General features: G+C 47.5%; 1 protein-coding gene across 1 annotated transcript in view; it reads right to left on the reverse strand.

Annotated features, from left to right (window-relative positions):
* Positions 1–19,884: 19,884 nt before the first annotated feature.
* The window catches only part of SNRNP40 (small nuclear ribonucleoprotein U5 subunit 40), a 38,412-nt gene continuing 33,669 nt past the window's right edge, over positions 19,885–24,627 (reverse strand). Inside the window, exons 9-10 of the mRNA XM_007128470.3 lie at positions 21,143–21,246; positions 19,885–20,408 (exon numbers count right to left, since the gene is read on the reverse strand). Of these exons, the coding sequence (XP_007128532.1) occupies positions 20,359–20,408; positions 21,143–21,246 (154 nt within the window). The 3' untranslated portion in view covers positions 19,885–20,358. The remainder of the gene's footprint in view (positions 20,409–21,142; positions 21,247–24,627) is intronic.

Genomic DNA, 24,627 nt, shown 5'->3' on the forward strand with positions numbered 1-24,627 from the left:
TGCTCTGAACCTCTGGGGTCTGAGACTTGATCTTACAACTAAATATGCCATGTAGGCATTTGGGATGGGGACAGTACCGACACGCATTCAAACAGACAGAGGAAAGAACAGGTCACCTGAGTCCCTGACAGCCTGACGCCCAGGTGTCAAGCCTCAGGCACGCCATTGGAGGCAGGAGTCTCCTCCTCTCCCCAGAGCCTGCAGCAAGGTGGGCTGATGGGGCAGCAGCTCTGATCTCCACCTGGGAAAGGATGGAACTCACTGATGAGTCAGAGCTGGAGGAGTCCTTTGAGATGGTGAGTCCAACCTTCTCCCTTTACTGAGGGGGACACAGAGAGCCAAGCTTCCTCTCTGATTTCCTCTGAATGAGCGCTGGACTCTGTGCCCAGAGCTCTCCCTGCCTTATCTCAGGTCACCCTGACTATAGTCCCATGGGGATGTGCAATTATTATTCCCATTTTACAGAAGAGAAGATAGAGGGACAGTAAGGCCAAGGCCACAAAGGTTTAGCAGAACCTCTGCTTCAACTTGGGCCTTCAAATGGTTGAAAAAAAGGACATGTCCATTTCCCATCCCACGATATTCATGTTCCTAGAACCTGCTGTCTCACTTCCCGGGCATTCAAGAGTGTGAACCCTTTGTGAGCTCCTACTCAGCAAACCTTACCTCCGGGAAGGACAATTCTCTGAGGACGATTACTAGTATCCTGATTTAGAGAAATGCAGGTGGAAACCCAGAGAGGTTAAGTGTCTTGCCCAAGGTCACTCAGCTATAAAGAGGCAGAGATGGAACTCAAACCCCAGACTGACTGCACAGCTCAAGGTCTTCCCAGTTGAACTCCCTGCCTCTGGATGTACCAGCTGCTCTGAAAGGCAGGGGCCAGGAGGACAGAGTAACCCATTAAAACCTGCAACCACAGTAACTGCTCTTCCAAAACCCTGGCACTTGCCGGCAGGAGCACACGTCCCAGAGAGGCGTGCTTTGCTGCCTGAGGCTCTCCCTCAGTCTCCGAATCACCGTCCCTCTCCCTCTCCAGGACCAGCAGGGAGACCAAGAGCACTGGGACTGGGGTTCCCCAGACCAAAGCCAGCTCCATCTGCTGTGGCCAGGAGTTAGCTTTTAAAAACACATCTCGGGCTTCCCTGGTGGCGCAGTGGTTGAGAGTCCGCCTGCCGATGCAGGGGACACGGGTTCGTGCCCTGGTCCGGGAAGATCCCACATGCCGCGGAGCGGCTGGGCCCGTGAGCCATGGCCGCTGAGCCTGTGCGTCCGGAGCCTGTGCTCCGCAACGGGAGAGGCCACAACTGTGAGAGGCCCGCATGCCGCAAAAAAATAAATAAATAAAAATAAAATAAAATAAAAAAATAAAAACACATCTCTGGTCTCATCTTGCTCTCCTATCACCTACTCCTCCCTGAAATTAGATGAGAAAAGAGACTTCAACCATTAGAGATGACCATCTCCACTTGGTCTAGATTTTGCAATTGTTCTCAAATCCTTTCCCTGTGATCATTTATGTGAAGCCTAGACTGTATCTTTTGTTTCCTTGGTTACAAGTCACTTCATTCTCCTGACCTCAGTATGCCCATCAGTAAATGGGTATAAAGACCATCCCTATCTCATAGAGTTGTTATGAGGGCTGATAACTCTTCAATACAGGTTAATTTCTTTCCCGCATAACTTGTTCTTAACCTGCGTCACAGTTCCCTTAAACCCAACACAGGTCTTGGGGTGAGGAGAAATGGGGACGGGGGATGGGTTAGCATTTGAATAAGCAGCTCAGAAGGTCTGGCATCTAGTAACAACCCTTTATGGATGAAGAAAGATTTAGATTTCTCCATCGGTTTCCAGCTCCAGCATCGCCACAATCCTACGGGGGAGTCAATAGGGCATGCAAGGTAGAAGCTGTGGAGTCCTGATGTGTGAATGCTCATTCTGTCCCTACTATTTATGCGGCCATGGATAAGCCAGATAACACGGGACAAGGTATATAGAGCACTTAAGCACAGTGCCTGGTTCATAGCAGACACCAAATAAAAGGAAGCTGTTGTTATTATTTCCCACAGAACCATTCGTTTTCCATATAAAGAAACTAAGACTTGAAGAGTTTATGGGTATGAGTCTGGTCACTAAAATCTCTAATCCAGGCAGAGATGGGGGCTGAAGTGACTTATCCAAACTGCAAGGCAAATAACAGCCAGCTGCAGGGAGCACTGCCTGGGCCAGTGCTGTCTGGGCACCACCTCAGGGAACCCTCCCAAACTACCATGGGGTAGGAGCTGTTGTCCTGACTACTTTACAGGAAAGAGGCAGAGGCTCAGAGAAGGTAAGGGACTTTCTGGAAGTCACAGAGCAAGGCAGCAATGTCTGCCTGATCCCAGAGGTCCTTCACCCCTCTGTGCCAGACGTCAGAGCAGCTGCCATGTATGGGGTACTTATGTCAAAATCGCCCAGCCACCACCCCTGCAAAGGAGCAGAACCAGGGCCGTCCACTGCACCTCCCCCCCCGGGTGGGGGCGGGCCCTGCTCCATTCCACCTTGCCCACCTCATAAGGGTTTTGAGGGCAGTTTGGCCTCAGTCTCTCCATCTGCAAAAGGGACTTGATCACCCCAGCCCCCACCCTGTCCAAGGGGTATAAAGAACAAAGAGGGTCAGTGGCCTGGACGATTTCGTGCTCTGACTCTGAAGCCCGGCCCAAGGACCTGAGGCACCCAGAGCAGAGCCAGCCCCTCCCCAGGAAGCCATGGGCTTGCAGATGCAGCTGCTTCTGAGCGCAGGCCCCTGCAGAGCCTAGCTCCCTCGGGTTTTCACGTCTTCACCATCCGCTGCTGATAATAACGACATCAATCAGGTTGACCACGTTTCACACCGTTACTCGCAGCTCAGCAGGAAGCAACATATTTCCCCCCTCACCCACCACCTTCCAGAAAGCAAAGAGCTTTCCAGAGGGGAAAAGAATGAAACCGATGTGTTTTCTGAGTACCTACTGTGTGCATGGCAGCTGCCTAAGCCCTTTTTCTAACTCTGAGAGGTAAGGATGACTCTTTTTCTTTGACAGGGAAAGACACTGGGGCCCAGAGGAGCGCAGGCATGTGTCCAAGGTCACACAGAGCCGGGACAAGAACAATCATGGCAGTGATGTATCACTGACCACTCACTGGCTCATGGTGCCAGGCATGTGCGTGATCCTATTGAAACAGTATCATTTTCGTTTTCAGATAAGGAGACTGAGGCCTGAAGCAGTGAAGAGAACTGTCTGAGGTCACGGGCTGCTTAAACGTGAACAGCAGAGTGACATAGGGCGGAGAGGGTGGCTCTCGGCTGCGGCAAAAGAGCGCATGAATCTTGGTGCTGTCACTGACTAGCTTAGAGACCTCTCTGAGCCTCAGTTTCCTCATCAGAAAAAGGGGCTAATAAAAACATCTATCCCATTTTGTAGGATAAAAATAAGAAGGATAAAAACCGTAAAATAGCTAACATTTATCGATCGCTGAACATGTACCAGGCAACTTTGCCAAGCACGTTACATATGTAAGCTCACTGGGTTAAATGAGGTTATGCATCTAAAGTGCTAGGCACAGAGCTCCAGAAATGGGAGTGATCACGGTGATGATGAAGAAACTGATGATGATTCCCTTGGGCAAATCTCCCTGGTTCATCCTCTTACTGGAAGAATAGAGTAGCCTGTAAGCTTTCAGGAAGGAGATGGACCAGGAAAGAAGGGCAGGGTTTGGACAGGGGAGGGAAAAGGGAAACACATAAAAATTAGGGTGTGAATAGCATTAGTAATGTTAAGATGATACACCAAGTAGGGAGGAAGCAAGGGACCCAAGACGTTCTACAGAGTGGAACTAGACTGAGACACACGGAAACCTCCAAGCCAGTCCAGACATCCTCCTAGGGTCCCAGATGGGCAGAACTGGCAGGACCCTAGAGACACAGACCAATGGTTCTTCCCGTTTTACAGATGGGGAAAACCAAGGCTTGCAGTAGGGGAAAGACTTGTCCAAGTTCACAGGATGTCAGTGGCAGAGGCAGGCTTGAATCCAGGCCTCCTGACTCTTAGCTCCATGCCCGACTACCTGCTGCTTCCCACAAAGGAAGAGTGCAGGAGGGCATTTGTATATGTCTGGGTCACAATTCCAGGGAAGCATACCAGGATATACATCATTAAGATAATAACAATAAAAAACTATAGTTTATTGAATGCTCACTCTGTGCCTGGCACAGTGCTAAGCTCATCTGCATTAAGCTATATGCATTTAATCCTCACAACAACCCTAAGACTTGGGAACTGTTTCTATCATCTCTATTTAACAGATGACAAAACTGTGGCTCAGAGAGGCTAAGCAACTTGCTTAAGATCACACAGCTAGGAAGTGACAGAGCCAGGACTCAAACCCACGTCTGTGCTGTCAAACTCCAGAGCCTTGTCCCCTTTACTTGTCCACCTGAACGGTCCAGCCCCCACCTGCTTCTCCCACCCTCCAGCGCACCCTCACATCCTACTCCCTCACCCAAAGCAAGTCTACCCCAACTATAGAACAGCGTTTAGAACTGGCCTGTTTTCTTGTAATCATCAAGCCCCACACAAGAAAGAAAAACGACATAGTTCCTCTTCTAAAGTTTTCATGTGAGAAACATTTAACAGTCTCTTCCTTCTCTGCCCCTGTCCACTGGATGAGAAAACAGGCTCCCTTCTCCCTGGGATGATGTCAGGCTGGTGAATTCCAGCAGCCAGGAGCACATTACCAAAGCTGGCAGGCAGCGAAGGCTCCTGGGGGTTAGCGACAGCTGAAGGGACCCACTCTGCAATGGGACCAGACAGAGCAACAGACCCAAGAGACCAATTTTCAAGTCCCTCCTCAGAGCACCTCCCCAAATTATGTCATGTAACCCTCACAAGCTGCCCAAAGGCACCCAGCCAAGATGTAGAAGGATCAGAATCCCATCCAGGTCTTATCTAATTCCAGAGCCCCTTGTGCTGGTGAGCCCTCTAAGTGGAAGGGTGGCTTTAGCTGAGCTGCAGAGAGCTATGGAGGCAGGTAAGTCAGAGGCAGGGATACTGCCTCGCCACCTTCATCTCTCTATAGAGTAGGAAGCACCTCCCAAGGGACCCCCGACTCACCAGAGCCAGAACTACTTTTACAGTTAAGAAGGCAACAGAGGATGCTGGTCAGCTGTCTGGCTTCACAGCCTGGCCCCTAACTGTAGAACTTTGGGCAAGCTACTTCATAGGGTTGTTAGGAGGATTAAATGAGTTAATACATGGAAAAGTGCTTACAGGGTACCTAGCATCTAGTAAGTGCTCCCCAAAGCTAACCACTGTTATTATCATTAACAGAGAATGACCATGGGCCAAACTGTTAATAGCGCTTACCTTTGGGGTATGGGACTGGGCATAGAAGGAAACGTCTTTAACGTCTGCTCTGTTTGGTTATTTATTGATTTAATCATTTTATAATATGTGTGTGTTATTTTTCTAATTAAAAAAAAAAGTCCTAGTTTAAAATTAACACAGAAAAAAAAATTCCTCGGAAAGTTTCAGCACTTCTTGGCATTTTATGTTCCTCAAAGGAGATAAAGAGGAACTGGGAGCCTGGAGCTGCCAAATAACTGATTCACTCATTTATTTTACAAATATTAATGGAGTGCCAGGCACTGTTCCAGCTGCTGGGGATTTAGGGGGAACAAAAAAGATAATCTCTGCCCTTCTGGAGTTTCCATTCTACCTGATCTCAATTAATCCCCTCTGCCACACTCAAGGATGAGGAATTCACTGAGAGGCCGACCAAGATGGCCCAGCCAGGGGAAGTCACTTGCCCTGCAGCCCACAGCTGGGAGCAGGGCTACAGTCTTCAGGGCCCAGCTGTTTCGACCACTGCCCAAGAGGGCGGGTCTGTGGATGCAAGTTTGGGGCTGGGCTCCACAAGAGGAGAGAAAAAAGATGAACGAGGAGGTCTGTATAGCCACACTCAAAGCTTCATTCTGCATTACTGTACACACCTGTGGTGGAGGAAGGGCAATGGAGGCAGGCAAAAGTGGAGACCCAGATCACGGAGTCAGGCATCAGCGAGGCTCAGGTTCCCCCAACTCAGACTCAGACCTGAGTTCCGTCCACGGAGGTCCCCATGCACCGCTGCCCCCAAAGCCCCCAGTTGCTGGGCCTCAGCTCTAGGGTAGGCAGGAGATCCTGGCCTCTCCTTAAACACCTTCCCAAATTCACCTGCCAAAGTCTGAATTGAAGGGCAGAGCTGGTCCCCCTTCAGCCCCCAAATTCACTCCACTGGCCTCCCTGAGACAAGAACCTGAGTTCCCTGGGCTGGGATTAGGTATAGTGTCCCCAGATGCTCCCATCCTCCCCAGGGCACCCAAGTATCCCACCCCTATCAGTGCCAGCCCAGGCAGAGGGGCCTGCCTCCCCACCCCACCCCGCCCCACTCTGGTGGCAATGGTGACTGACAGAATGCCTGTGGCCTCAGCCAAAGCAGGGAGGGCAATCCCGCACCTGGTTGGTCAGACTGGCCCAGGACCTGGTAGCTCCTTGTGACCCTCTCCAGGGAGGGGCTCTCCATTCCCAGGCCTGCCCAGTCAGGAGGATAGAGGGAGGCAGGAAGAGCACAAAGGAGTGAACGGTTCCTGGAGTCTATGATCCCGACACACACAGATGAACATGGACCAGAAATGGTCAGAGATCTAGAGACATACCAAGGAGAAACCAGGAGAGAGACATACACAGGAGCAGAGACTTTGTGAGAAACACTGGGGCGGAGACCAGAGGCTGAGACCCACGCAAACGAGTGATCTAGAGGAAAACACACGGCAGTGACCTCAACGGATCCACACACCAGCCTCGGAAACACCCCCAAACCCCGGCGAACCACAGTCCCACAGCGCATCTCCCCCAAAGAAGGCCGCTCGTACAGTGCGGGCGAGACGCGCCGAGCCCCAGGCGCGGAGCGGGCCGGGGACTCGCGCACAGGACGCACTCGGGGACCGGGGAGCGCTGGGCGAGAAGCGCACACAAAGAGACAGCCGGGCCAGCCCGAGCAGGCTCCGCCCGTCCGCTTCGTGACTCCAGACCACCCCCCAACCCGGGCGCTCGCCCCAGACCCACACAGAGACACACACTCCACCCGCACGCCCCGGGACCCCGCCCCGCCGCGCCCCACCCGGCCCAGCCGCCCGGGCGCGCGGCGCTCACCAGCTGCAGGCAGCAGAAGGCGACCAGCGTGCAGCGCCCGCTGCACTTGCCCATGGCTCCGGGGGCCGCGCGCGCCGTTCGCCGCAGCGCCCCTCTAGCTCGGCGGCCGCCGCCTCCTCCGCGCCGCGCGGGCTCCGCGTCCTCCCAGCTAGGCGCCCCGGGCGGCGGGGCCGGGCGCCTAGGGCCGGGCCCGGGAGCGCCGGCTCCTCAGGGATGCGGCCGGCCGCTCGCGCTCGGAGTCCATGGTCCGTCCGCCCGCGCGCCGGCTCTGCCGCGCCTCCTTTGTCTGGCCGGCCGGCCGCCGGGCGCGCCTCCCGCCCCGGGGCGGCTGGCGGGGAGCGCGGAGCGGGGAGCGCAGTCACCAAGCGCGGCGCAGCGCAGAGCAGCACTGCCCAGCAGGGGCAGCCTCCCGGGCGCTCGGCGGCCGCGGCTTCCCGGCCCCACCACGTGGCTCCGCCGCCGCCGCCGCCGCCGCCGCGAGGTAGGGAAGGAGGGAAAGAGGGGAGGGAAGAGGAGGGGAGGAGAGGGGTAGGGCGGGGCGGCCGAGGAAGCGGAGGGAGGGGAGAAGGGGGAGGGAAGCGGAGAGCAGGGGCGAGAGGCAGGAGTGAAGTGGGAAGAGTGCAGGCTTGGGGACTGATGGCCCTGGGTCAAACCCAGTTTCACTGCTCACTCGCTGTGTGACCTTGGGCAAATCACGTCACCTCTCTGGGCCTCCGTTTTCCTAACAAAATAGGAATAATAATGACCGCTTCAGTGTTGCCACAAAGATGAAATGCAGTTAGGTGAATAAAGCACTTAGCTTTGTGCCTGGCCTCCCGAGGGTGCTGGAGCATTCCTCTGTCCACCTTGTCCCTAGGGCCCGGCGGCTCCAACCTTGGCCCTCTATTTCCACTCCACTTCCCAGATCTGCTCCCCATCCCAGCCTCCCTCCTGAGTTCTTCCTTCCCTCTTTTCTTCTACTGGAATTTATTGAGCCCGACTGACTACATACACACCCCTGGGAGCCCTATGATCCAGAGATGAGCCCTGCAGCACTGTTCCAGAACCCACTGAGCTTCCCAGGCCAGGGAACAGGCAACCCCCAGGGGCATAAGCAGGAGATGCCTGATGGCAGCGGTCTGCCCAGGAGGCTGTGGCCAGCCCCTCACCCAGGCTGCAGTGGGGAGGGAGTCAGGAAGGGCTTGCCAGTAGAAGACTGCCTTCTTCAAGGCGCCCCCTCCAAAAGCACTCAAGCTCTCAAACACATCCCCAGTCCACTGAATCATCACAGCCCCACTCCTAACTTCTTATATAGGGATTAGCATCACTCAGGTGGGAATCCCTGCGGCATCCTCCTGGCTCCTCTATCCCATCTGACCTGTCATTACATTCTGTGAACTTACCTTCCAGCTGTTATCTATGAAATACCTACTACCTACCAGGCTCTCCACTGGGGATAAGGGGATGAACCAGTCCTGCACTCACTGAGAGAATAGTCTAGTGAGGAATTGTCATTAAAACCAGAAAACATGCAAATAAATAATGACAAATTCTGATGAGTACCTTAAAGGATAACAAAAAGTGAAAGAATAAGGGGGCCATAACTCAGGTCCGGAGACCAGGAAAGGCCTCCCTGAGGACATGGCATTGATACTGAGAAGACAGTAGGAGGGTAGGAGCCGCCAAGGCCTGGAGAATAGTGTTCTGGCAGAAGAAACAATGTTTTTTATTCTTTGCCTTCCTCTCAGCTCTCACTGGCCCTCTGGACTCAGAAAACAGTATGACACAGATTAAGACCCATGGTTCTGGACCCAAGCAGCTTGGGTTCCAGTTCCAGCACTGCCACTTATGCTCTGTTTACAGAGTAAGCACTCAAATGCGTGATTTCTCCCAGGACTGGTGACATAATTTGTGGGGGCCAGTGCAAAATGAAAATGCAAGACTCCTTAAGGCTCATTAGGAAGGAAGACGCAGCAGACCATAAAACCAAGCACAGGGAGGGCCCTGTGTGACTGCAGAGGACACATGCCCCTGAAGCCAGTCGTGTTTTCTCCCTGGACTGTCAGAATGGTCTCTTCACTGGTCTCCCTCCTCCACCCACTTGTCAGCTGCCACTTTTATTTTATTTATTTTATATTTTGCCACTTAGTTGTGCTTTTTTTTTTCTTCTTTAACTGCGTCGTGCGGCATGTGGGATCCTAGTTCCCCAACCAGGGATCAACCCCGTGACCCCCGCATTTGAAGCTCTGAGTCTTAACCACTGGACCGCCAGGGAAGTCCCAACCACTTAGTATTTTAAAACACACAGAATATTCGTAGAGTTGAAATTATGGGGGGGTGGGATGAATTGGGAGATTGGGATTGACATATATACACCACTATGTATAAAATAGATAACTGATGAGAACCTGCTGTATAGCACAGGGAACTCTACTCAGTGCTCTGTGGTAACCTAAGTGGGAAGGAAATCTAAAAAAGAGTGGAGATATATATACGTATAACTGATTCACTTTGCTGCACAGCAGAAACCAACACAACATTGTAAAGCAACTATACTCCAAAAAAAATTAATTTAAAAATTAAAAAAAAAGAAATTATATGAGCTGAGGTTTTTACCTGGAATAATAAGCTGAGATAACAGTGGGAACTTTTCTCAGCCATGCTTGGCGGGTAACAGCTGTGTCCAACCAGTTTCCATGACTAGACAGGCCTCCAGGAGTCTGTGAAGTCCCTGAAATAATATGCAAATCTTCATCTGAGCAGATGTGTCATTTTCTGGGGAGAGGGTCCACAGGTTTCATCAGATTCTCCAAAGAGTATATTTCCCACAAAAGAATAAGAACCAGCCCTGCAAAGTCTCAGTCCAGATGTAACAGTTCTCTAGGAGAGCCTCTTCAGGGCCTCTTCCTCACAGAGCATCTGCCAGTTCCCTCTGTGACACTAACAATGCAATTCAGTAATAATAACCATCATGGCTCCCATTTATTGAGTGCTTACTCTGAGCCAGGTACTTGGCATACACTATCTCATTTAATCCTAAAAACAGTGGATTCCACTGGGGCTGTGACCTGCCTTTGCCAGGCTCTTGGCTGTACCACATCATACCTGTGACACCCTGTTCCAGGGCCAGGCTGACTCACTCTTAAGTTTGTCCTATGGGACCAGGGATGATGGCCTGGCATCAGCAGAACTAGCCTCTGCCCCTGGGTCATTCCGTTTAGTCGAAGTCTTGCCCACCACACACACACAGCATGCCATCTCTCACTTCCATGATTTGCACGTGTTGTTCTGTCTAGAATGCATCTCCCATCCAAATTTTCAGCCTGGAGGCCTCCTATTCAAATTTCAAATCTCAGCTCACCTGTCACTTCCCCCACCCAACCCAGACCTTCCTTAACACTCTGTGACCTCGAGGAGGCACCCTCCTTTGGGATCACATGTGGTCTGTGTTATCTCCATGAGAGATTTTACTGGGATTTACTATCCTTGTCTGATTTTGTTCCCCCAGTAGACTGAGCTCTGTGAAGACAGTGACTGTGTCATAAATTATCTCTATATCCCACAGGACTTGGATCACGTCAGGAGTCAACAAATACGTGGTGAATGAATGATCTTCCGGCCTTGGGCCCTAGCATACCTTGTGCTCTCTTTACCACGGGGAAGTCCAGGATGCTAAGGGGGAAGGCAATCTAACTATAGGAAGAGATAGAAACATCTTCGGCAAGAAATTGGGGTTGTTAGGAGCTGAGGATGATGTCAGGAGGGGCTTGTAGTAGTCAACACAAAAGATGACTAACCCTTGGACTAGGGAAGGAATGTGGGGGAAATGAAGCAGGATTTAGAAATAAAGGACAGAGATGATTCAGAACATTCCCACGCTTCCTGAGTAAGAAGGCAGGATCATGGTCAGCCCTAGAGAGAGGCACGTTAGGAGCTGCTGAAGTGAGGAAATTTCTGAGGTGTTACGTCCTTCCCTTACCCTTAACCAAGCCTAGTCACCATGTCTGACTCTTCCACTATGAGTCCCTCTCTGGGTTAAAACACTAAAAGCTTCTGAGAAAGTTCACTCATAAGATAGCAGAAATGTTAAACCTATTAATTTCTCCTTCCAAGTTAGAGGACTGAACGTGCTCCCTAATTATAGTTTGTGGGGTGTTTTCTGACACCAACCAATTCTCCAACACCAGCTGGTTGTCCAACAATTCAATTCAATTCAATGCAGACACTACCCAGAGTTGGCGCAGACCCACAGCTTAAAGGTTCAGTCCCGCAAGACTGCCTCTCCTTCAGATGCTAGTTGCAAATCTCCAGCCAGCCCTACTTTTGACCAACCAGCTATAAATCAGGGGTCCCCATGACCTCCTCCTCAGGTTGGATAATTTGTTTGTGAACAGCTCACAGAACTCAGGAAGGTAGTTTACTTACATTTACTGGCTTATTATAAAGGATTCAAATGAATAGCCAGACAAAGAGGTCTATAGGGTGAGGTCTGGAAGGGTCCTGGGCACTTCTGTCTCTGTGGAGTAGGGGTGCACAACCCTCCCAGCTGGTTCACCTACCTGGAAGCTGCTCTGGATCTCATTGTTCTAGAGCTGTTAAAGAGCTTGGTCACCAGCTACCACCCCTCCTTCCTGGAGCTCAGTAGGAGGGGCTAAAAGGTTCATCTCTAATCACTTGGTCTTTCTGGTGACCAGTCCCATCCTGAGTCTGTTGAGGGGTCTCGTCCTAAGTCATCTCATTAGAATAACCTCAGGTGTGATCAAAAGGGACTCATGAATAACGAGAGACACGCCTATCACTGAGGACACTCCCAGAGTTTTAGGAGCTCTGTGCCAAGACTAGGGACAAAGACCTCATTATATCACAGTAGCTAACACCTCTTAAGCATTCTGTGCCAGGCACTGTTCTGAGCAACTTCTACGCATTAACGCATTAAATCTCACAGGAGCCCTCTGAGGTGGGTATATTATCACCACCGGCAGTTTCTAGGAGAGGGAACTGAGGCTCAGAGAGGTTAGATCACGTGCCTGGGGTCATACAACAAGGAAGTGGCAGAATCAGGATATTTGAATCCAGGCAGAACTACCTATACCATTCCTACTGCCTTCCTTACGGTTTTTGAACTTTAATTTTTTTAGCAGCAAACCCTTCTCTTCAAAAGAAATCACTGAAAAAATGTTGGACCACTCTGGTTTTGTGGAGAAAGAGGACTGGGAACCTGCTGTCTCAGTCCGCCCCTGCATCCTGTGAAGATCAGCCCCTCAAGCCAAAGTCCCTCAGAAACAAAGTAAAAAATCCACTGGCCTAGATGATCTGCAAAGTGCCTTTTCTGAAGAGGCGAGAGATAAAGAAAGGGAGAACCTGAATGGCAGAGAGGTTGAGTGAGTTCTGTAATGTCACACAGCACGTTAGGGCAGAGCTGGTTCTCAAGACCTCCGGGTAAGTTCCATTACTGTATCAGGCACTGAGCTAGTGCCTGACAATCCTTGGGCTAAAAGCCTGAGGTTTAGCATACTGGCCAGCAGCGTGACATCGTCCACTGCTTGTTTCCCTAAACCCAGCAACTTCACCCATTTGCTTTTCCTCTCTGGGTCCTGATGGCCTCTGAGTTTGTGACTCTTGGGCCGGTGGGAGAGGCAGACATATAAACAGACAGTTATGAGTGATACATAGAAGGGCGTAGTGCCTATAAGGTACAGAAATCAAATGGTGGAAAGAACGGCTAACTCTGCTTGGGAATAGGCAGTGATGGAAAACTTCAGAGAAAGGATGATGCCTGAAATATAGGCTGCCAGACAGAAAAAGAAGTGCAAGAAAAATTAAAAATAAATAAATAAAAGAAAAAGAAGTGCAGACACAGAAGTATTTAACAGCAAGCTGTGTTCAGGAGCTCTGACCCCTTCTCTTTAATTTCTGCGCATACTTTTGACTGCTTGTCACCTCCTTCCTGCCACCACCCCTGTCCAACCAACTTCCTTCAAATCTTAAAAGGAAAAAAATTTCTAAGAAAGAATGGTTGAGGGACTTCCCTGGTGGTCCAGTGGTAAAGAATCCTCCTTACAATGCAGGGGACACGGGGTCGATCCCTGGACAGGGAACTAAGATCCCACATGCCGTGGGGCAACCAAGCCCACACGCCACAACTACCGAGCTCGCGCGCCTCAACTAGAGAGCCTGAGTGCCGCAAACTACAGAGCCCACGCACCCTGGAGCCTGCGTGCCACAACTAGAGAGAAAACCCACACGCCACAACTAGAGAGAAGCCCACGTGCCGCAACGAAAGATCCTGCATGCCTCAACAAAGATCCCACGTGCCGCAACTAAGACCCGATGCAGCCAAAAATAAAATAAATAAATAATAAATAAATCTTTAAAAAAATGGTTGAGAATAAAGGAATAGGAAGAACAGGGTGTATATGAATGGGCAGGGTCTAGGTCAGGAAACCCTAAACAGCTCTGATGGCAGGCAGTAAAGCTTGTAGAAAGTTGACTTTCCTTGTCTCGTTCCAATCCCTAGCACAGAATCTGCTGACAGCCAAGACAAATCTCCCTTTTCACTAGCCCTTAGCAGCTGCCTGGGCTTTCAGTTAAAAGTCTGCCCTCAGGCCAGCTGAGCTGGGGACTTTGAGAGATGGCAGGAGGCCCTCTCCAATCGGCCCTACTTCGCTGGGCCTTTATTATGCTGCACTGGGCTTGCCCAAGGGCCAGCTGGGGATAGGAAGACAGATGGGGTCAGCTCAGGCCTGGCCACTCCAGCAGGTCCCAAATGCCCTGATAGGATTCTCAACCCCCTGCTGGCTCCCCACCCCCTTATCATTTTCCATAAGCCCTGACTGACCCAGACATCCTTTCACAGCCAACAATTCACTGAATCCTAAAATTACCATCTTAGAGTCTGAGGTAAATGGCATGTAAAATCATAGAACAACAGTGTTGGAAAAGACCACAGAGGTCCTCTAATTGAGTGGCTCCCAAATATTAGTGTGCAGACCACTTGCATCTGAATCAGGGCCCCACACCAGTTCAACTCCAGCAAAATCTCTGGAGGTGGGACCTGGTTACAGGTATTTAAAAAATATACTCCCCAGGGATTCTGCTGAGCAGCTCTAACCCTCTAAATCAATTATAACACAGGCATTCCTGTCAAATGGTCACCCAGCTTCTGCTTGTACATTCCAGAGAGGAGCACCTCTTGACCATTCTGTGTTTGGACAGCTCTGACTCAGCTGCTTTCTTTGTTGAGTATAAGTCTGTCTTCTTATAATCCACTTGTCTTGGCTTTGCACTTTGAGGCTTCCCAGAATAAGAGCGTTTTCTCTTTTCCAAGGTAGTCTTTTGATGTTTGAAGATACTGATCTCATCTATCTCCCCTGGTTCCTACAACAGTTCCCTATAATGATTTTCTGAGAGGGTACCCAGAATCAAAAGCATCCTCAGGTGTGGTTGAGCTCCTGGGCAGAGTACTGAGAGAACTTTTCTGGCTTCCTTCCCATGGAACAAAGCCCAGAGCTGCCCCACCTGGCTTTTAGACTCTGCAATCTGGCTCCAATACTTTCCAAGGTTCCTACTCATCTGTCACTCCCCCAACATGCTGTTACCACACCATGTGCTGTGTGTCTTTTTTTTTTTTTTTTTTTTTTTTCCGGTACGCGGGCATCTCACTCTTGTGCCCTCTCCCGTTGCGGAGCACAGGCTCCGGACGCGCAGGCTCAGCGGCCATGGCTCACGGGCCCAGCCGCTCCGCGGCATGTGGGATCTTCCCGGAGCGGGGCACGAACCCGTGTCCCCTGCATTGGCAGGCGGACTCTCCACCACTGCGCCACCAGGGAAGCCCTGTGTGTCATTTTTGATCGCACCAGGAGTTCTGGTGATCTGTGAAGTTGTCCACTATTCAGACTGTACTTACTCCCCTCCCAGATCCCTCTTCTCCTCAATTTCCAATCTTCCTTTAAGATTCACTTAAAGTGTCATTTCCTCTGTAAAACTTTTTCTAATTTCTCCTGAGGCACTTCCTCCTAGTTTGTAGGTATACCTCCGACAGTATGTATAAGATTGAATTTGAATTGCTTATTCATATCTGTTTCTAAAACAAGGACATGAGAAGACACAAGAGCACAGATAAATATGGTACATCTCCCTGGGGTGTCAGTTTTACTTGGTGCTCAGTCATTTAAAACATTTATTAATGTAAAAAAGCACAGCTATATTATGAAGCAGCATACCAAACCACATACATTTAAGTAGTCAATTTCACTGGGGAAGAAGGTATGGGGGAATGTTCTAGATTAAGAGACACTAGAGAGAATACCCCAAAGCATAAAACTTGATTCTAGATTGAAAAATTAGCTATAAAAGACATTTTTAATACTGGGGAAATTTTAATATGATCATTAGATGGTATTATGGAATTGCTGTTAATTTTCTTAGATGCGGTAATGGTATTGTGGCTATGAAAGAGAATGTTCTTAGGAGATAGATACCTGCTGGAGTATTTTTTTTTTTTTTTCTGCGGTACGCGGGCCTCTCACTGTTGTGGCCTCTCCCGTTGCGGAGCACAGGCTCCGGACGCGCAGGCTCAGCGGCCATGGCTCACGGGCCCAGCCGCTCTGCGGCATGTGGGATCTTCCCGGAGCGGGGCACGAACCCGCGTCCCCTGCATCACCAGGCGGACTCTCAACCACTGTGCCACCAGGGAAGCCCCCTGCTGGAGTATTTAGGAATATTTGGGAGTAAGGAATTATGATGTCTGCATCTTACTTTCAATAGTCATTGAAATTTGTACATATACAATGTGTGTGTGAGAGAGACAAAGGAGAGATTATTGAATCTAGATGGAACATATACAGATATTCGCTATGTTAATCTTTCAATTTTTATGTTTGAAACTTTTCAAAAAGTTGAGGGGGGGAATCATACATTTTATAGATTCAAGGTGAGATTTCAAAGTTATTAATTTCAGGAGTCCCTTCTGCTCCAGTTCATTCTCCTCTGCCATTAAGGCACTTACGGGGAAAAGTTGGAGAAGCCCTGATTTTTGTTTCCCTCCCCACTACTCTGCCCTGTGAGCCTTCAAAGATGAGGCTATGACTCAGTCATTTCTGTATTTTCGGAGCACAGCACAGGGCCCACCACAGAGGACTGTTGAATTAATGTTTCCTGAATGAGCAAAACCTCTAACTTAATATGCATGTGACCTTGGTTAAACAGTATCTCTTTTCAGTTTCCCCTTCTGTAAAATGAGGTTGGACTAGATGACCTAAGTACCTGTAAGGTCCTTTTTGGCTCTAGTATCTTTGGATGCTATAATTTGAAGGAAGATCAGAGGTCATTTTTCTGCACAAAGCCCCACAGTCAGTCAGGCAGAGATGACCACAGTGGATCAACCTCTGCTTCCTGGCCAAACTCCTAAGTTTCAGCTCAGCCGTGGGCACTGGGAGAAGTGTTATTAAGTTCACACAGACCACATGTCAGAGCAGTGGTTTCCTTGAGATCCAAGGGGTGCCAGGAGAAGTCAACTTGGCTTTATGCTACCCTCCTGTCTATAGTTATAGCCATGGCTAACACTAGTGTCCTCAACTTTAACTGCACATTGCAATCACTGGAGAAAGCTTTAAAAAATACTGATGTTTACCCTGGAGATTCTGATTTACTTGGTCTGGGGTATGATCTAAGCATCTGGACTTTTAAAGGCTCCTCAGGTGCTTCTAATGTGCATTCAAGGTTAAAAGTCACGAAGGCCTACACTGTGGTGATGGGGTAAGATCTCTAGCTGGGTTTTATGTCCTGGCTTTGCCACTTACTAGCTGGTTGATCTTAGATGTTACATCTCTTTGGACATGTTGCCCCAAATGTGACAAGTGAGATAAAGCATGTAAGCCAAAAAGAACAGTTAAATAGTTAAGGACAACTATGACTGAATAAACAGGAGAAGCCTCTGTGGCTCTCCCAGGGAAGATTAAAACTTTGTATAGAGCAGTGTTTCTCAAACTTGCATCAGAATCACGTGGAGGACTTGTTACACCGGACTGCTGAACACTCTTTCCCCCAAAGTTTCTGATTCAGTAGGTCTCAGGCAGAGCTCTTGAGTTTGCATTTCTAGCATGTTCTCAGGAGATGTTGATGATGCTGTAGTTCCAGAGACCACACTTTGAGAATCACTGCTCTAGAGCAGTTTCTCAACAGCAACACTAGTGACATTTTGGAGCACCTACTTCTTTGAGCATCCCTGGCCTCTACTCACTAGATATGCATACCATCCCTCGAGTTGTGACCATCGAAAATGTCTCCAGACATTGTCAAATGTCCCTTAGGCAGCAAAATTGTGCAGAGTTGAGAACTACTGCTCTAGAGGATATAAATTAAAGAAGAATCTAAGAGTGTAGGTGAGTTGCAGAGGCAAGTGAGGAAAATAAATTGGAAATCTAGAAGAAAGGAGGAATTTGGGAGAGCTCAGGGCTTGACGTGGAAAGGGTGGGCACCCACCCAGGGGTTTTTCGAAGAAGGATCATTATGAGTCTGGGGTTTAGACAATTGACCAGAGGGCAGAGGGCAGGCTCAGAGGTCAGACTTGGCTTTATTTGGTTCCACAGGAATAGTGGCTGTCTTTTAAGTCTGGGCCCTCCTTCTGACCTGGGACACAAGCTGTCAAGCTCTAAAATCTCTTGGAAGAAATCCTGTCCTAACTCAAATGGCCTTCCCCTAAGGCTCAACTGCCTGCAGCCCCAAATTGCTCAGAGCTCTCTCTCTTACCTCTATTTTCCATCCACACCTTGAGATATTAACAAGCAGCAGACTTCAGGTCTATCAGGAGAAACAAATAACTCCGTAGTTTAGCTGTGAAGAAGCAACTCTGTTAAGAGCCCTGACCTGTCCAAATCCACCTCCCTGACAATTCAGCTCACAAAACTTAACCACCCAGTGAAAAAAAGATTTGGCTCTTTAAGTGCCAATGGTATTAATTGCTAGAGACTGGAAGTCATAAAGGGAAATTAACTGAAAACCAGAGATGGCATTACTCATTCGGGAGCAATCTATCTCTCCCAGAGTGAGAATACAATTGGCACCCTCTAGGGATGTTTTATACTCCAATCTTTATTCCCCAGGCTAGGGTCTCTATTCCCTACAAATTCTAAGTGGTGTTGCTATTTTCTGCTAATGGGTTTCTACCCAGCATTTGAAGAAGTCACTTGGGAGGAGTGAAGAGGCTGAGGTTAGAGGAAAGCCCTTGCAGCCTCCAGAGCCTTGGTTCTTCCCAATCATTGCCAACTTCTCAAGGGATCGGTAGGCTTTTAAAAGTGCAGCGTCCAAGTTCAAGCCTTGTTTTACCCCAAGCCAAGGAAGATGAGGGTGTGTGGAGGGGACTGGACTAATTGTGAGGTATGTAGACCGGGTATTTATAAGGGATTAGGGAGTAAACTGTGATTGTGATAGAGGTGTGAAAAGTGGCTTGAAAACTATCTTTGGCCAAGTCTCTTCTGGTTAAAGGCATAACCGTATCTATAATTATTGCTTAGGTCTGAAATTTGAGTCACCATTCCTTTCGAAGATCTCGCTCTACTTAGTAAAGGTTCTAAGCATTCCTGCAGTAAAGGAATGCTATTTCACTTTATTTAACCCAGTCTTTCCTGAACTTATGTGAGCATGGGATCTTTATGCCCAAAGTACCTAAGAAACCTGGGAAACAGTGTTCTGTGGAATACACTTTAGGAAACCTGAACCTATAAGATAAATTATAGTACAAGCTCTCCAGCACTTGGCTCCTACTTAATTTGGCCCCATCACTAACCATGCTGAGTTCTTTTGGTTCATGAAACACACCAAGCTTTCAAGCTTGTGCCTGCTGTTTCTTAGAATGCACGTTTTTTGCCCACTGGCAAAGTCCTACTCATTCTCTAAGTCCCAATCTAAGCATAATCGATCTGTGAAACTTCCTTAACTTCCAGGAACAATAAAGTGCTTTCCGTTTCCAGTGTAAAGTGAATAAACTTCATACTTTATTCACTGTACTAAAAGTAATTGGTTTGACAGGTTTATCACCCTGCTGGTTCCTTCATTAATGAGTTAAATCTTGGACATGTGCTCACTTAAAACTATCTTCTTCTATAACTTAAGTAGATGATTCCGTTTGTGAGCTAAAAGTATAAAACCAAACACGTTCAGAACAGGTTGGAGGTGTGAAGACCTCTGTGTTGAGGTAGGAGATTCAGAAAAGACACACTGTGCTCCCCAATGCCAGATGGGATTCATCAGTGCTGATCTGTGTGCCGGGCAGAGTCACCCCGTGAGCCAGAGACAGTACCTGTTGTGGGGGTAGAAGGCAACTAATAGCATTTCTTAATGCCTGTCAGTTTAAGAAAGACAAGCACAATGATAAAAAAAAAAAAAGTCTTAGACAATGTCATGGCCCAGCAGCACCAAAACTTTCTCATATTCCTTTTGAGTTGAGTTTGATACAGCATTCCAGCCAATTCTATTGCTACCAGCTGAGAATGCCCCAAATCTGCCCACTTCAGGAAACCGGAGGGTAGGGACTGCTGCTCAGAAAAGTGCTTTTGGCAGGAGGCAGAGTAGACACAGACTATGTTCAGCTTCTCGGAAGTTCAAATGGACTGTATGTATTCCCTGGCCACATCATGCTCTGCTTAGATTTACAGTGGTCAAGCCTCAAAGAAAAGACAGCAATAAATCCAATCCATATGGCTCTTGTAAAAAGGCATCTATTTGGCTTTTAATACAAAATGAGTCAAAGAAACAAAGAAAGAAAATATCATACAAGTTATTGAGTTAAAAAAAAAAAATCCCCAACGAATAAATTTTGGTCACATTCCCTGTCTTCAGCCTAAATTAGGAAACAGGAGACTATGCACCAACCAATGTGTGTCCCTTTGAAGAAATCTTACTTTAAAAAAAAAAAAAAAAAAAGAGGAAAAAAAAAAATCAATCCCTGAAATCTGGCAGGTGGTTTTAAGAGGCCACTGTAAGGTTGCCTTAATCATCCTGATGAAATAGGATACTGGGATACTTGTGGTTGCTGGAATATGGCCACCTCCTCGTTTCTTGCTAGTAATGATCTTCATCTAAAGGGAGGATGCTGGCTTGGGCATCATTTGATGCCACTTATGCTGTCTGAGGTCTCCGGGTCAAGCAGCCTTGTGGAGTCTTCCATTCCATATCTTCACTGAATCTCTCCCATATATAGTCTCTTGTCACTGGATGCTGAGAGTACTGAGGTGAAAAGAACAGAGAAGATAACTGGAAATAATGAAGGCTCAAGGAGACCTGGTGCTCAAGGGCTCTTATGTTAAGAGGCAATTTTGGTATAAAAGAGCAATTGGACTTAGCTTAAATTCCTCTCCTCTTAAACACCATTCACAGGAAACTACACTACAGTCTGACTTTTCAATCCAAGTCCTCTCAAAACCATGAGGGTGGACTGTGCTATGGGAAATACATTATCAGGGTCTAAATCCTGATGTCCCTTGTCACTCAAACCTTAAGAAAAAGACCTTCTCAGTCATTCTAGAAGAGAAGAATCAATGTCTTTGTCAGTCATTTTGTAAACGTGTGTCCGCTTGGAGAAAGTTTCATTTTCTCCTTAAATTCGAAGCTCATTATCTAGTTTAGCTAGCCAATAAAATGTTAAGTTGAAATTTATATCTGAACATTAAGAAACATCATTCTTTTATCCAGCTACATCACTGAATCATAGACCTGAAGCAAGTAAACTCAAAAGAACTAGAAATAAACAGACTAACCAACCCCCGCTTTGAGATTAAGAAAATGGATCATTGCTCTTACCCTCACCACTTAGAACAATGGTGAGACTGTCAACGATACCCATAAAGACTGTTTGCATGGAAATTCACATAAAACAGATGCCCACCTCTGCCTCTGTATTCTTAGGGCTCTTTAGGGAGATTCCCTCACTTTCCCTCTCCCCACAGTCAGGACAGACTTACTGATGGGTTCGTCGGGGTGGAAAGCCACTTCATTGATGGAGCCAGCGTGGCCGGGTAGCTTATACAAAATCCTCCTGCTTGTGGTATCCCACACATACACAAACCTGCAAGGTATCATGAAGAGCAAGGCTAAGACCTCCCAGAACTGAGGATAGGGGAGAAGCATGGCTTTTTAAGGGAAATGGAAGCAACCCTTTATTTATTCAATCCGTATTTATTGAACTGTGCACTGACGTTTAGAAACTAGGAATATAGATTTTAAATAAGGCATGGATCCTGCTCTTGAGCAACTGAGTGGAGAAAAAGGAATAGCTAAAAATATCAGCATTACTGGTATTTTCAAACACAAGCTTCTAAAATAGGAAAGATCATGGAGAAGAAAGACAAACGGCTTTTCCTACAGATCCCACACAGAAATCTTCTTTAAAGAGCACCCAATATAATTAGGGTGTAGTTAACTTCATATGCACCTAGGAATGTCTTAAAGGTAACCCAACTCATGGCAGGTTGGGAGACTAGGCTGTAGATCCACCTGAACTTCTTAGTACTGTATTCAAATCACAGAGCCCAGAGACGGGACAGGACATTTCTGCTATATAAACAAAACCCAAACATACACTTGATCCAAATCTTGCATTGAATTCATGGACAGAAAGAATACTGAATTCTAGCATGGGAAGGGGCCAACAGAAACCAGCTAGTCTAAACTCATTTTACAGAAAGGAAAACTAAGGTACAGTGACTTTTCCAAGGTTACACAGTTCATCAGTGGCTCAGTGGCAGAATTAAAATTAGAACTCTTAATATATTCCAGTATTCTTCTTTCTCTTACCACCCTCAAATACCTTGTGTCCCTTGCCATCCTCCACTCTCCCCCCACCCCTGCCAAAAGAAGTTCCTTTGACCCTCAGCCTTGCTTGGGTCATTTTAAGCTGAAGGTAAAATAAATAGATATTATCTTCATATGACCATGCAAAGACAATCTGTTGGTAAATTTAAAAGGCTGGTGGTTTTCAAACAGGTTATACCAATTATTTACATATTTGTTTTGTTCAATCAACACCTAAAAGGGTACACTCATCAGCACTTGATTATAAAATACCTAGTTCTGAACAACATTACACTTTTGGTCTAAAATGCAAATAAACAAGAGCTTCTTAATTATACTGTTTAGCTCATAAGGGCTAGGCTCCGTAGGAACTAAATAAAAGTTCCACGCAAGGTGGAAGAGAAGGAACCCCATCTGTCTACAGACTCCTTGGCTCTAATGCTCATATTTTCCTCAGTGTCTTCTTTCTTGCCATGCGCAATAACTGTCCTCATTAATCCATCTAAGGCTATGTGGCCTACTGAAAAAGTGTATAAGTTCTGGGTTCAAGTCTCGATGCAACTATTTAATAGTTAAATAACCTCAGACATTCATTTAACTTCTCTGAGCTTCTCTTTCCTTAGTCAAATGATGGAGACAATGTTATCTCACAGCTTTGTTGAGAGAAATAATGTATGCAAAGTGCCTGGCACACAGAATTAATGATAGCTATTGTTATGATGAATAAATAAGTAAGCAAAACAGAATCACATGAAATCAATAGGCTGAATATGAATAAATCACTCACAGCAGAGAGACTGACCAGTCTTCTCGTAGTCCTTGATAGGAACTGTTGAAGGGTTTCAAATCTGAACATGAGGAGGTAGGTGAATTGCAAGTAGGGAGGAGAAATTTGCCAAATTCAGACCAAGCTGAAAAGTTTTCTGAGAAGGAACAATACATTTTCCAGGCACATAAAAGGCAGCAGAACCCCAGCTCTCCAAGGGTTTACTCTGAGGCCTCACTCTCCATGGCTGCCAATTAGATGCTAAATTTAGAGGGGTTCCTTATCCTCTCCTTACTCTGGCATGGCAACATTTGGCAGGAACCAGGCTCCTTATGTAACAGCGCTGCTTGTTGACTCGGGGCTAATTGGTGAGGTGGCCTGTGAAATGTGGCCAACCCTCAGAAGGTAGACATACAGGCTCTTCCTAAACCAGAGCCATGCTTCCACATGTAAGGTTTAAAGGAACAGTGGGGTGGGAAAGAGGGAAGAGAGGACATTGAAAGTTAGAAAGGAACAATGTCAGAAACACACTGCTCAGAAGAAAAGCTAGGCAGGTATCATTTAAAAGCTTAATTACATAGGAAAGATACATCTCTGCTGAACATCATGTAAAAATACTTAGAATGGTTCTTACTGTCAGAATGTAAGACATCTTAGGCTGTGGGCCTGTTTTTCAAGGTCTTCTTTAGAAACCTGACAACTGAAAATCCTTTAGATTCCCTCTTCAGGGCAGCTTGCTAAACCACCAGGACTCAAATCAGCAATGTCACACGGTTTTGGCCCTTTTTCCCCCATAAAATACTCAAATACTTGTCCATTTTTCCTGGCATTAAACATGCCAGGGGAAAAAAGTGGACTCTGGAATCTTCAGGTATGTTCAGCATTATTCACAAGTCAGAAAGGGTGGGACAGACCAAAGTGAGGCTTCTTTATGGTTGTGCTAGAGCCCCAAATAGGAGAAAACTCGGGCACATGCTGAAAGCCCAAGCTAGCCTAGGAAAGGCTTCATGCTTATAGAATGGTGCCTGTTTTAGTCGGGTAGCAGGAAAATCTCTAAGGGGGGAGAAAGATGAGGTTAAGCTAAAAAGGGTTAAGACATCTCCCATTGGGAGCTAAACCTAGAGTCTGCCATCAGAGGGCCTCATCATTCTTTACCATTCCACATTTGCAGACCTGGGCACTTGAACATCCCTACTCAACCTCTGACTCCCAATTATAGGTCACCACAGACACGTCAAATACAACAGCACCTGAATGAAGAAGTCTCTCCCTTCTGTTTCTCATTCATCACCTAATTCCTCAGGCAGTTTAAATTGATAGTTAAAGCTTCACAGTCTCTTAATTCAGCTCAGGGTTGGAAAATACCTAGCCCACATGCTGCCATACCCCTCACCTAGCAATCTTGACACTTTTCCCATTGAACCCAGATCCAGCTCTGAATCATCCCCAACATAGGCAGCCATTACCAATAGATGAGCTGAGATGCAGGGCAAAATTTGACTACCATCCTTGAGCTAGGAATTTATTCATGTAATATTCACTAGCTGCTTACTCATTCAGAGATGAGTAAGACTCATTCCCTGACCTCTAGGAGCATATAATTTCGTAGGGGTGCCCCACTATGTTTGTCTTACTGTAAGATGTAATAAACGTTAATAAAGGTTAGATGTATACAGTGTGACTACAAGCCAGAACAAAGAGCAATTAGTAATGCCTGAGAGGTAAGGGAGAGAGAGAGCCAGGAAAAGTTTATAGATATAACATAGGTGATTACTAGAGAGATATAGGAGCTTGGATAATGGAGGAGAAGAGATATAAGTGAGAAGCCTGGGGCTTCCCTGGTGGCGCAGTGGTTGAGAGTCCGCCTGCCGATGCAGGGGACACGGGTTC

Source organism: Physeter macrocephalus, chromosome 3, assembly GCF_002837175.3.
Source record: "Physeter macrocephalus isolate SW-GA chromosome 3, ASM283717v5, whole genome shotgun sequence".
NCBI classification, from domain to species: Eukaryota; Metazoa; Chordata; class Mammalia; order Artiodactyla; family Physeteridae; genus Physeter; species Physeter macrocephalus.